Source organism: Tachysurus vachellii, chromosome 3, assembly GCF_030014155.1.
Source record: "Tachysurus vachellii isolate PV-2020 chromosome 3, HZAU_Pvac_v1, whole genome shotgun sequence".
NCBI classification, from domain to species: domain Eukaryota; kingdom Metazoa; phylum Chordata; class Actinopteri; order Siluriformes; family Bagridae; genus Tachysurus; species Tachysurus vachellii.
This window is the reverse complement of record NC_083462.1, coordinates 9,979,995-9,993,637: the sequence shown is the minus strand read 5'-3', so window position 1 is coordinate 9,993,637 and position 13,643 is coordinate 9,979,995. Positions and strand designations below refer to the sequence as shown.

General features: G+C 36.7%; 1 protein-coding gene across 3 annotated transcripts in view; it reads left to right on the top strand.

The window, feature by feature from the left end:
• Positions 1-13,643, top strand: part of adgrb2 (adhesion G protein-coupled receptor B2) — a 384,210-nt gene that overhangs the window by 214,497 nt on the left and 156,070 nt on the right. For all 3 annotated transcript variants that reach the window (XM_060865674.1, XM_060865676.1, XM_060865673.1), the window contains exons 5-9: positions 6,473-6,637; positions 8,053-8,217; positions 9,663-9,764; positions 11,726-11,832; positions 13,362-13,556. In XM_060865674.1, the coding sequence (XP_060721657.1) occupies positions 6,473-6,637; positions 8,053-8,217; positions 9,663-9,764; positions 11,726-11,832; positions 13,362-13,556 (734 nt within the window). The remainder of the gene's footprint in view (positions 1-6,472; positions 6,638-8,052; positions 8,218-9,662; positions 9,765-11,725; positions 11,833-13,361; positions 13,557-13,643) is intronic.

Here is a 13,643-nt window from a genome sequence, read left to right as displayed (position 1 = left end):
ATGGAGACAACAGAAGATATTCATTTGCAGGAGGTAGGAATAGTGTCAGTTTTGAGTCAGAGGGCTTCTCTGCTGGGAAACAGGTCATATAAACATCATTACACAGGTATGGGCTGTCAATTTAATCTTTAAGCTCAAGGGTTTAACATGACACAAAATGTCAGAATCTGATCTTAAAGTTGTCACAGTGATCTACTCAGAAATAGGTCAACTACTGCGGTGGTGTTTTTTCCAAAATCTTTATAAATGTGGTTAAAAAAAAAGGAGTGTAATGATGCATAACTACGTCACTGTGAGTTATGTTGGTTTATAACACAGCTTCGTTGAATTATTAAATCTGATTGGTCAGATGTTTTTGAACGTTCTAATTACTTCTGTGTTATAAAAATCACATATATATTAACAATAATAAATAATAATAAACATAATAATAAAAACAAAGAAAAAGCAAGTTTTTTATTTTACAAAGAAACTCAAATCAGTGTGGATATGGTGAAGATTTCTGTTAGGAGATTATTATGTAAGTATCAGCAGTCACTATGTTTGCTGCCTTGGGAAACTTTGTGGAGTCTGACGTTTAGTGATTTTTTTATTTATTTTTTGTTTTTTTAGTAACATGACAAGCTGCTGAGGGAACAATTGATTACAGCTGCTATAATAAAAGTCCTAAGTGGCGCTAGCTTGTCTCGTGGATGTTCTATAATATTACAAGTAACTCTAAATGGTTACAAAACATGACATTTATTATTAACTTATTATTATTAACTTAATAATAATTTAATTATATATATATATATATATATATATATATATATATATATATATATATATATATATATATAGATATATATAGATATATATATATATATATATATATATATATATATATATATATATATGAAAATTGCGGTTGTGTGTGGGAAGATTTAGATTAAGTCTAGATTTCTGATTCAAAAATAAACCACACAATTATCAATTATCCAGAAAGTGAATAGAACGTTTTCATTTTTCTTCTTTTTGAAAGAATAAAAAGTGAGTTTGTTTGAAATAGAAATAGAAATAAAGCGCACCTTAAGCATTTGAACAAACCTTCTGTATTTTTGCTGTTTTTTTAATTTGTGTGTTTTCTATTGCATCATGCTAGTTCGTTGTTTATTCCACAAGATAATTGGTGTGAAGTGATAATATAAGTCTTGTTATACACGTAACCCTGGATTCGGAAGAAAAAAAAACAAAAAAAACACTAATGTTTTTTTTTTCTCAAACAAATTGCACTTTTCTCCTTCATTCTCACCAAGAACGAGGAACAGTGAGTGCTTCTAGTATCAAAGTGAAACGATGACTCTCATTAATTCCTGTATTAATGTTATCCCAAATCTCTTTTCAGCGTAATTGCCTGCAGATATTAATCTGCTTTACCATTTTAATTTTTTTTTTTCTCTTAGTACTTTACTGATGGCAAATGTATTCTTATCTCACATTTGTCTTTAGATAAGAGCCCCCAGACTGTGGGTCTGACAGTTTGAGTATATAAAGAGAAAAACAGTTATGTGGTTATTACTGTATTCTTTTTCTTTACATTTTTGTATCTCAAACACTATATACCTGTGTTTAAAGGTAACAATGCATGTGTGAATATCTGTATATAAACCTGAGAACTATCAGACTTTCGATATATCAGAGTTTAACCTACGAATTTTACATTTTACGATAGATGATAACCACACAACAAAATATTTTATCACTAGCGATCGACAGTCAGTTGTTTTAGTGTTAGAGCGCACTTTGTTTTTGGGATCATCGCCATCCTTATTTTCCCCGCAACTAAGTTAATGTAGCTATCAACAAACCTAACGTATGGTATGCAGACGTCAGACAGAATCATGATGAGTACAAATACGATACAATACTTCAATGCATGTATGATACGTAGCTTTAGCGATTTCATTTTAGGATTACCACCATTAAAGTTTTTTAAAGCTGATAACTTTATTTACTGAACAACCTTTCTATCGGATTGCATTCGCCAAATGAACTGTAATTTGTTAAATTATTGAAGATAAATTAAAGTATACTACCCATACTAATCACCATTCTTTAAGACTCCTGGGTAGGCTAGGTCATGGTTCGACATGTGGTATTCTCTAGTTATGATGGGGTCATCGATACACATCGTAACTTGGGGATTGGTTAGGGGCATTGCTAAGGTTGGAAGGGATGAGGAGCTTAGCCCCCTGAGACTATGACTCATCAAAAGTTGCATTATTATTATTACCTCAACAACCCTTGATGAATGAATGAATGAATGAATGAATGAATGAATGAATGAATGAATGACAACTGTCCATTGGCCATATACTAACAACAGTGACATCTGCTGAACAGAATAGGTACTGTTTTGTTCTGTTTAACAGCTCGACACGTAAGTTTTAAAACCTTGTAGAGCGATATGAACATGTAAAATAAGCGCTAATAAACAGACAGGCTTCTTGTACTGTTAAGTATTGTTTTCAGTCTTCAAAAGACAGAGGGCTTTTAAAAGTACATTAGGGGCATAAGTCCCAGAAGCCCCACTCTTGTAAACATCACTGGGACTAGTTGACAGTCCAAAATATTCAAAAGATCAAATTATCTAACAAAACAGGCAAAGGTCATACAGGCTTTACAAGACAATGGCAAATATGCAGGAATTTAAGTAGTGGGAACAATGGGTAGTGAGGCAATGACAAAAACTCTTTCTGGGTTCAACAGATATGTGTGTAAACTGAACTAATACTTTTTGCAGATTACAAGACACACAAGGGTTTAAACAGAGAAAATAATCAGAGTGAAAACAAAGTGCAACAATAGCATAGCGCTGTGGGCTGCTACGCACGCTGCGCGGATCGGCTTGCAGCGCTCACTGTATATAGTACATACTGTATTCGAACATTGTATAAAACAAATTGTAGTTTGGGGTTTATGGTGACTTAAAACAATGGAGCAGGTCATAGTCAGAAGTGGGTTCACACAGTATATGACAGTGAATCATTACAGCACTGTCCAATCTCCAGGATTACAGAAACATCCAGCTTCTCTGCTTGTGTTTGCTTCGGTGTCTGCTTGTTTGTTGTTCTGTCATTCTGTCTTATTAACTAGAGCTTGTCATGTTTCTTTCTGCTCTTCTCTTTCTTTTTCCTGCGGCATACCGGGTCCCAATGTCTAAGCTTTACTTTATCTGGTTTTGGTAATAAGCTGATGTTGTTTTGACAAATTCGATCAAATTATGTTGAGCAACATTTATAACAGAGTTTCTGAAAATAAAAATAAGCTCGGCAGAAAGAAAGCTCGGCTAAAGAAAATAAATACAACTGTGTGTTAGAAACAGAGGTGTGTTATGAAATGTGTATAAGTAATAAATTCTTGAATGTTAAGATTGAGAACCAAGTTAAGGGAATATTGAGTGAACCAAGACATTGCTTGTATGATGGGCACCGTGAAGCAGAGTTGGTGTACTGTAAGTTTTAAAACTCAGCATGTTAGTTCCTTAGTTCAGTAGTACAGGGCACTGATCAGGAAGTCGGCCATTGTAAGGACTGACTGTGTCCACTGAAAAATCCTTTCATTGCACTGAAATATATATATATACATATATATATGGGGGGCACGGTGGCTTAGTGGTTAGCATGTTCGCCTCACACCTCCAGGGTTGGGGGTTCGATTCCCGCCTCCGCCTTGTGTGTGTGGAGTTTGCATGTTCTCCCCGTGCCTCGGGGGTTTCCTCCGGGTACTCCGGTTTCCTCCCCCGGTCCAAAGACATGCATGGTAGGTTGATTGTCATCTCTGGAAAATTGTCCGTAGTGTGTGAGTGTGTGAGTGAATGAGAGTGTGTGTGATGGGTTGTCACTCCGCCCAGGGTGTATCCTGCCTTGATGCCCGATGACGCCTGAGATAGGCACAGGCTCCCCGTGACCCGAGGTAGTTCGGATAAGCGGTAGAAGATGAATGAATGAATAATAAAAAAAAATATATATATATATATATATATATATATATATATATATATATATATATATATATATATATATATTTCATCTTATACTTTCAACAACATAAAAACTAATATCAAATATATTGGTCCTACTACGACAGGACTATGTGGTCATGTCTTTGGAAATGGAATCACTGACGTGTCGATGTGTTCTGAGACAGGGACTGAATATCAGAATCGAATCTTGTGTGATAATATGATTCACTTGCTAGGGAGCTAGAGAGCTGATTGAGAATTAATGTACAGTGAATACAAAATAATATTTAAAAGTTAAATAAGAGACAAACCTGCAGGAGGGTATAAATAACCACACTAACCAAACTCTAAATGGAGATAGACAAACACAATCAGGAAATTAACCAATCACTAATCTGAGATGAAACAGGACCAGGAAGCAAAATCAAAACATGTCATAATAAAAGCGTAAGTAGAGAAACACACCCAGAATCAATGGAAAGGTGTACAAGAGAGTAGTGAGGCCAGCTCTGCTGTATGGGTTAGAGACTGTAGCATTGAGGAAAAGACATGTGTCGAGGTAGCAGAGATGAGGATGTTGTGGTTCTCTCTAGGAGTGAGGAGGATGGACAGGATTAGGAACGAGCACATCAGGGGGACAGATCAGGTTGGCTGTTTTAGGGACAAGGACAGAGTGGATAGATTGAGATGGTTTGGACATGTACAGAGGAGAGAGATGGTTATATTGGTAGAAGGATGTTGGAGAAGGAGCTGCCAGGTAAGAAGTAAAGAGAAGGACAAAGAGAAGATATGTGGATGTGTTAAATGAGGACATGAAGGTAATTGGTGTGGGAGTAGAGGATGACAAGAAGTTAGGTGGGAAATCATGATCATGTGGGAATCAGAAAAGCCGAAAGTGGAAGAAGAGGAAGAATCTAACAGTTGTGAACATTTCTGTACAGTTCTTCTTCTTTTGATTGATAAGAATATTCTCAGTGCATATTTTTAGTCTTGCTTGAAACCTTGTTAGCTAAGTGATTTCTTCACTCGTTTTTAGAGAGTTAGGTGGAAACAGACAATTTCCTAACAGGAAAAGAAAAAAAAAAGAAGTAGTTGAGAAACACTCCCAGTAGTTAGAAGAATTGATAAAAGTTACTGTTCCCACCCCATCGTTGATCATTTTTCCAAAATTTTTTTTTTTTTTTTTTGTCTCACATCTTTTTTGTGACCCTCAAATGTTTTATGAACGAGTGACTCATCATACATTTCATCCATTTATTTTTACATATAATGTTAGTTCCTGTTATCCTTTTCATTCTAGCAGCTATTCAGCTGTTCTAGCAGCTATTCTCTCTTCCTTTTTCCTCTCACAATGTTAGTGTGACACTGGAGATTGCTTCCAAAATATCATTCAATAAGCATCTCACAGAAAATGTTTGTAAGTGCTTATCCATTTTAAATCTGTTTCTGTGGAGCCTCCGACTTACAAGTCCCTTTGAAAGATGTTGTCACACAAACTGCTGGAACTATTGTCAGAGCTGCTGTTAACCAAAACAATTATTTTCTTTAACCTGATCTGTGACAAACAATGTGGTATATAAAAGTGTTTAATAGATGACTGGATAAAATCAGTTCCAAATAAAAGACTCAGACTGCTTTGACTTTTTTGTATTTGTGCCATTTTTGCCATTTTCGTACTTCTGACAGTTTTCTCTCTTCTCTCTCTCTCTCTCTCTCTCTCTCTCTCTCTCTCTCTCTCTCTCTCTCTCTATCTCTCTTTCTTTTACTCTCTCTCTCTTTCTCTCTCTCTCTCTCTCTCTCTCTCTCTCTCTCTCTCTCTCTCTCTCTCTCTTTTTCTCTTGTTCTCTCTCTCTCTCTCTCTCTCTCTCTCTCTCTCTCTCTCTCTCTTTCTTTTACTCTCTCTCTCTTTCTCTCTCTCTCTCTCTCTGTCTATTTCTCTGTCTTTTACTCTTGTTCACTCTCCCTCTCTCTGTCTTTTACTCTTGTTTTCTCTCTCTCTCTCTCTCTCTCTCTCTCTCTCTCTCTCTCTCTCTCTCTCTCTCTGTCTTTTACTCTTGTTCTCTCTCTCTCTCTCTCTCTCTCTCTCTCTCTCTCTCTCTCTCTCTTTCTTTTACTCTCTCTCTCTTTCTCTCTCTCTCTCTCTCTCTCTCTCTCTCTCTCTGTCTTTTACTCTCGTTTCCCCCCTCTCTCTATCACTCTCTCTCTCTTTTACTCTTGTTTTCTCTCACTCTCTCTGTCTTTTACTCTTGTTTTCTCTCCCCCCTCTATTTCTCTCTCTCTCTCTCTCTCTCTCTCTCTCTCTCTCTCTCTCTCTCTCTCTCTCTCTCTCTCTCTCTCTCTTACTCTTGTTTTCTCTCCCCCTCTATTTCTTTCTCTCTCTCTCTCTCTCTCTCTCTCTCTCTCTCTCTCTCTCTCTCTCTCTCTCTCTCTCTCTCTCTCTCTCTCTTTCTGTCTTTCATTCTCAAGTGGAGGGGCAGTGGTTGGATTGGGCTCCTTGGTCTCATTGTTCAGTATCATGTGGAACAGGAACTCAGCAGAGGCAGCGGCGCTGCAGTGTGTCTGTACACGGCTGGGCCGAGTGTAAAGGTCCGCACTCAGAAACAAGGGAGTGCAGTAACCAGGATTGTGATGGTACGTCACAAACACATCATTTCTTCTAGATGTAATCAGCTTTATATAGCTGATTAAAATGCTCAGCATTTATGGGCTTCCTTAACGGGTTGTATTTATATGTATGTAGCAAAGCACTGAATCATCTGTTGGCTTTACCAAGAACCTTCTCTTTTTCATATTTGTACATTATACATAAAATGCTTATTAATAAAAAAAAATCCAAAGCAACATCATTCATCATAAAATTTTATTTTCCGGGTATTTGTCTGATTTTTTTTATTTTTATTTCATGGAGATCATTTCATGAGGTGATCAATAGTTGTGGATTATAAATATTAGGTCAGTTTAAATTGTATTCTAACAGTGACATTTTCAGGACGGACGGATGGATGGATGGATGGATGGATGGATGGATGGATGGATGGAAGAATAGATCTGTACCCATTTACAGTCTCTGCCAAACAAATTAGAAACCCAATGAATCTTCTTAATCTCTAGACTTTTAAAAACACACACCTGTTAATAAATTAGCACACACACCATAAACAAGCTTTCTATTCTGCAAAGCTTCATTGCAGCAATTTGAGCTGTCACATTCAGAAGCTTGTTTTGTCTCACATTTTTTTTATTGTTTTGTCTCTTGATTGTCTGTTTAGTCTAACCCTGTTTACATAGTTTGCTGATCACCCGATCGCCTGCATGTTTCTGGTTTTGCTAATCCCTTTTTCTTCTTTCTTTTTCTTGTTTCTCCTCTATTTGTTGGGAGAAAATTCTGCTGGAAGCATCGATACTGCAGGTTTTAATGATTTCCATCAGGCACTTACAGATCAGGCTCATAATTTCATTTATTTATTTATTTTTCATTTTTATTTCCCAGTGCACAATGTGACACGGTTTTGTTTTGTGACAAATCTGAACCGAGAGTTGTTTGTATCCTGGCCATTTCCACACTATCCTATTTTTCCCCTGAAAGTAAGCAGTGTTAAAGTAGGCGACTAGGCAGAAGTAGTCAACAACGTCTAAAAATCCATGCACATATACGTAAACATATAGCAATGAGCAAACCTTTACTGTGACTAAATACATTCAAATGAATCTGAACCAGAAGACTTGGAGTTTTTGGAAACATTTGATTAATCCAGCCAGAGAAGTGGCAAAAGAGAAGGAAAGGAAATTCACTACACTGCTGAAAATTGCTGTTTTATGCCCTGCGAATGTTAAGTCTGCACTATTTTAAGCAAAACTCAAACATCCCAGCTCAGCTCACATACTACAATTCAGCATGCTTTGGTACGCTTTGCTTGGCAGTGGAAATAATGACAAAATACGAGTTCATGTCTAATCTACAGCACCTTGTCTCATCATCTTAAGGAAAAGCTCTAAAAGTGTCACTTCTTCTGTACTTATTCATTCTTTTACCGTTCATCTTTCAGGAGGTGGAAACTGGGGAGCGTGGAACCAGTGGAGTCTGTGCTCGAAGACGTGTGATTCGGGATGGCAGCGCCGCTTTCGGATGTGTGAAGGCACAGGGATCCAGAATTACCCCTGCGATGGCACAGGGGAGGAAGTGCGCTCCTGCAATGACAAGAAGTGCCCAGGTGTGTGTGTGTGTGTGTGTGTGTGTGTCAAGCAGATCAAACATATGCCCCTCTCTCATTTTGCATTTCTTTAATCACATTGAGTTTCATTGTTCCGAGTTTCTTTTTTCCCCTCCTCTTGCTCCGTTCTTTCTGAGCATCTGTCTTTTTCTTTTGCCCTCCATTTTTCCCACTAACCCAGCATCTGTTTTCTCCTCCCTCCTTTCCTTGTTTGTTAACTGTTTGTCTGGGTGTCTTGCTTTTCCTTCCTGCTTGTCTATCTGTGCACCTGTAAGTCTCTCTCTCTCTCTCTCTCTCTCTCTCTCTCTCTCTCTCTCTCTCTCTCTCTCTCCATTTGACAGTCTGCCTTCTGTTTCCTTCCCTGCCTTATTTCTCTCCCTCTCCTTCAGCAGAGCCACGTCCTCCCGTGTGATTTGTCAGAGCAGCACAGCAAACAGCAGATTTTAATAAGCGGCTCTTTGACTGTAGCTTTGGGAGGCTATAGATTAAATAAATGTCAGGCATCGCTGCAGTGCTTATATCAGGACTTTGATAGCACTGCGCCAGTTCCTTATAGACAAAGATCTGTCCAAGAACTTTGTGGGAAGATGTAAATTTTAAACGTTTTTTTCTGAAACTCTGCCTTCTTTTTTTTTCCCACCACATTTTTTGTACTCTATTTTAATGCTGTTAAAAGACGAAGAACAGCAGATTGACGTGGTGGCTGAAGATAGCTTAAAGTAATTCAATTGCCTTTGATAGATAATTTACAATATCATAGTGTCCTTCAGAATTATTATAGTACGTCATGAAAATTAGCAAAAAAAAAAAATCATGTACTATGAAATTTTAGCTTAGACACAAGAAAGGATTGGGTTTACAATTAATATTCGAGGTGTTATTAATGTTTTTGAGAGAACCTTTTCTTTAAACAGTTTCCTTTTGTTTATGCAGAAAATGTTAATTATCTCTGTTATAAATTTTTACTTATTTTTTCTCAGAAACATCCCTGTTGTGTGCAATGTTGGAATAATATGAAATGCTTTATTATATGATAATCATAACCATTATAACTGTAATGACTTTGAAAATCACTGTTGTGTATACATAAGGAAATATCTTAAATATTAAACGGATTTAGCGAACGTAAACAATACAGCTTGTCAGAGGTGGGAGTAAGTCACACATGTTCAAGTCACAAGTAAGTCTCAAGTCATGAATGTCAAGTCAAAGCCAAGTCGAGTCTTTTTTAACATTTGTCAAGCAAGTCTCAAGTCTCAAATTTGCGACTTAAGTCTGATTCGAGTCAAGTCATACTGTATGACTCGAGTCCCCCATCCCTGCTGCTAGTTTATATGTTTGTTCTATAAAAGCAAGGCCACCATTCATGTATAAACTGGCGGCATGTGACATTTTAATAATGTTATGTAATTTATAATCTTATTGTGTGTGTGTGTTGTCTATAGCATCTCATGAGATATGCAAGGATGAGTACCAAGGTTTACTGACGTGGAAAAGAGCTTCAGCTGGAGAGACGGTCTACAACAAATGTCCATCAAATGCCACTGGTGAGTGACTCATCATCTTAGACCCTGGGAACAAGTCCTAGTCTTTCACAATGCATTCCTATTTATTCATAGTGAACTACACTGTTCCCAGGATGCATTGGGATTGGGATTAAGATTGGGATGGGGGTGAGAGGGAGTGATTAGTCAAACTTTAAGTGTAGGAGAAAGTAGGTTAAAAAAAGCTACCCTTATGTTAACTTGAAGTCTTTATCTCTTTATAAATGTCCATCAACACACTATAATTACACGTCTTCACTCTCACTGCCTCCTCATTAAAGACTTTAAAAATTATAAAGTTAAACAATCAATAATATTCGCAAGAACTTGCTTTGATTTGGTATGTCACACGAATTGGCTTCAGATTTTATTACCCATGTTGTAAGACTATGATTTTGACTTCCTGTAGTTTGACTTCCTGCATCATCACTGTATACAGTTTACAGTAACCGCTCGCAAACATGATGCAAACAAAAAAGTTATACTGTACCAACTCCTAAAAAGCTATGAGCTAGTTTCATGTCCTAAAAGATTTTTGTGATCAGTAAAACACACAATAAAACCCCATCAGTGATGCAATTATTCATTTCCTAAAGCTCACCGCAGGCAATCACCTCCTGACTACTGCCAAAATAAGATGATTTGAGTGCAATTAATTTTGGAGCTTGTTAAGGATTAGAAGCCCAGTGTGTGTTGTGAGCTGTACGGCGTATTATGAGGGTGAAACGAACGCTCATACAAACCATATATGGCAACATTACAGTCTAAAACTTGAGTTCAGATTAAATTTAGGCAGTTTGTAGTGAGTCCAGTAATAAGAGTGATATATTTTTTTTTTTATAACTCTACGGTTGTTTAAAGCTGAAACAATTTTTGTTTTAAATGATTTCCTTATCTGAAATGGAGTTTGCTTAAAATTTCCCTTTTTTATTTCATTTTTAATTGTATATATTTGCAATGTCACATTTATTGTTTTTGTTCAATAAAAGAAAACAATTTAAATATTATTAGAATTAATATCCGAACCTTACTGGTATACCTTACTGGTATAAGATATATGTTGTAAGGACATTCTGAGTTGATTTATTTAGACTTAATTTCTTTTTTAGCTAAACTTCTTTTAGAAGTAAAGTAAATACAGCACTAACCTGAATAACTAAAACCATCACAAATATTTCAGTATAAACACATTTAATGGGTATCAGGGTATTTATGTGGTTTTATAAATGCCAACTGATATTGAGTCAACTAGTGTTGTATCTTTTATGTGGTGTGCATTGTAACAGCGCTTTTAGCCTAGAAGAACAAACTTTTTTGTAGTAAAAACCACGGAATCTCATTTGAAAAACGGTATTTGACATAATAAATTTCATTACTGCTCCATAACCGAAATAAAAACACATTTTAGTAGAAGACTTGGACTACAGGACAATATAATTTATATGGAAGCAGGCCGAAGGCCTCCACTGATTTATATGTAATAAAAACAGAAAGTCTAATAAATGACGCCTTTGAAGCATGAGCTCTAAACACAGTGGTAAACAGAGTCAACTCTAGAGACTAACAATCTTCCACTATAAGGTGGAAAACAGCAAAAAAAAAAATCCTACAGGCAGGTGAGTTATAATATGAGACTTTTCTTTGTCTCCCTGCTGCTCAGTATATGAATGGAGCATTGGGTTTTGCACTGGATGCTAAATATCAGTCTCAGTCTTAGGCTGATGGGTGAGCGCACAGTCATGGCCCATTGCACAGAAGCAGCATGATGCAAGTTTGAGTAAATGTGGTTTAGCTGCATGATTTTCTCTGTGATGTTTACCAGAGGCATTTTTGGACCAGTTTGAATTCTAGTCTGTTTATTATTCTACAGCGTTTCTAAAACTGATCAGTCTATTTTAGTTGTTATTCCATCTTGTGCAACAGACATGAAACATTTGGGTCTTCTTTGTCCTGATTCCCCACAGGATCTGCTAGTCGTCGATGTTTGCTGGACGCTAATGGAGTTGCTTACTGGGGTCCTCCGAGCTTCGCCCGATGCATCTCACTTGAGTATAGATATTTACATTTATCTGTAAGTAATCATTTTTGTTTTTTATTAAATTGCATGAAAATATTTTCCCACATATCAGATCTGATGTCGGATGTGTAGGGTTTTTTAATTTATATTAAAATAAACAAACGAAAAACTTTAATAAATGAACGCATAACATAACGCAACATACAGTACATGGACCAGAAGCTTTTTGATGTTGCTGTTGTTGTATAATGGCAGCTATTTATAAAGGAGTGAATTGATGGATAAATGGATGGATAGATGGATGGATGGACGGACGGATGGATGGATGTTACAGCTTGTTTCAGCTTCTCCTTACGTGTCATCGGTTCCAGCTCCTTCCTCTCTTTCTCTTCGTTTTCGTTGTCTCGTTCACAAGAGCATGTAGAACTATATCGTTGATTGAGTCACCATTTGTGTTGCGCTTGACATTTATCATATCTGATTGTTGATCTCTGGCCTTTTCTCTGCTCTAATTGTGCAATTATTTATGTATTTATTTCATTTTTGAGAAGCTAGCTTAAAGGGGTCAGCCTTTTTTCCGTAGCCATGATTAAATGGGGCTGATTACACTGTTAACCTGTTCACTAACCCTTCATTATAATCACATAATGTTTGCCTCGTCCTGATTGCTATTGTCTTGGACCCACAAGATTATCATTAGTCAATCGATGACTGTTCCATTCTTTTTGGAATATAAACAAGCAATCAGTGCGAGGAGAACCTGGCCTGTGTTTCAGCAGCCTTGTGATTGGGCTTACTGTAGCGGATGCCGATTCTTCCAAACAGCATACACAAGTGTGGATCAATGGAGTCAATTTACTTTCAAAGCTTCAATCTGTGTTTTTCCTCTTGGGACTGAGTTTGAATAGAGTTTACTCATTGAGCAATGACATTAGCAGAGGAGTTTCTGTCATTAGCATTGAGCATAACATCTGCATGTTTGTGAATGTTAGGGCTGAGTGATATCCAAAATTCTATATAATTATATTATAATAATTATATTATAATTATATATAATACAAATTGTTGAACAAATTGTTGTTATTTATTCTCCCATATAATAATAATAATAAAATAAAAAAAAAAAAATAATAATACTAATAATAATACTACTAATAATAATAATACATTATTATTATTATTATTATTTATTTATCTATTCTTCTAAAATAATTATTTTATAGAACCTCTGAATATAATTTTTCTATAAAGTTAAAACTTATATAACTCATAACACACACACGTGGCTCTGCTATATATATATATATACTTTTTGTACATTTTTTCCCCCTCTAGTGAACATTGCTTATATTTTTAAATTGGTGTACACAACTTTTGTCCATGAATACATGTCACTGGCCGGTCAGATTTTGATCATGAGCTTTTAGCCTGCACTCTTAATCATACTCCATCATCATCAGTAAGAACTGTTAATATCAGTAGTGACAAAGATGAAGATAAAACAGAATGAATTATTTTAATACAGATAGCCTTGGGCAAAGATACATTCCTTTCTGTAAAGCAAGGCTTTCTCATCTCCTCAGTTACGAGAGCATCTTGCGAAGGGTCAGAGGACCCTGGCAGGGGAGGGCATGTCTCAGATCGTGAGGAGTCTCCTGGAGTTAATGTCCCGCCACAGCTATTATAGCGGCGACCTCTTATTCTCCGTGGAGATTCTCCGAAATGTGACGGACACCTTCAAGCGAGCAACCTACATCCCAGCTCCCGACGACGTGCAGGTGGACCACACACACACACAAGCACACACAAGCACACATATGAACACACTTCTCACACTTGCACTTTGTTGGCCCTTTTATACTCAT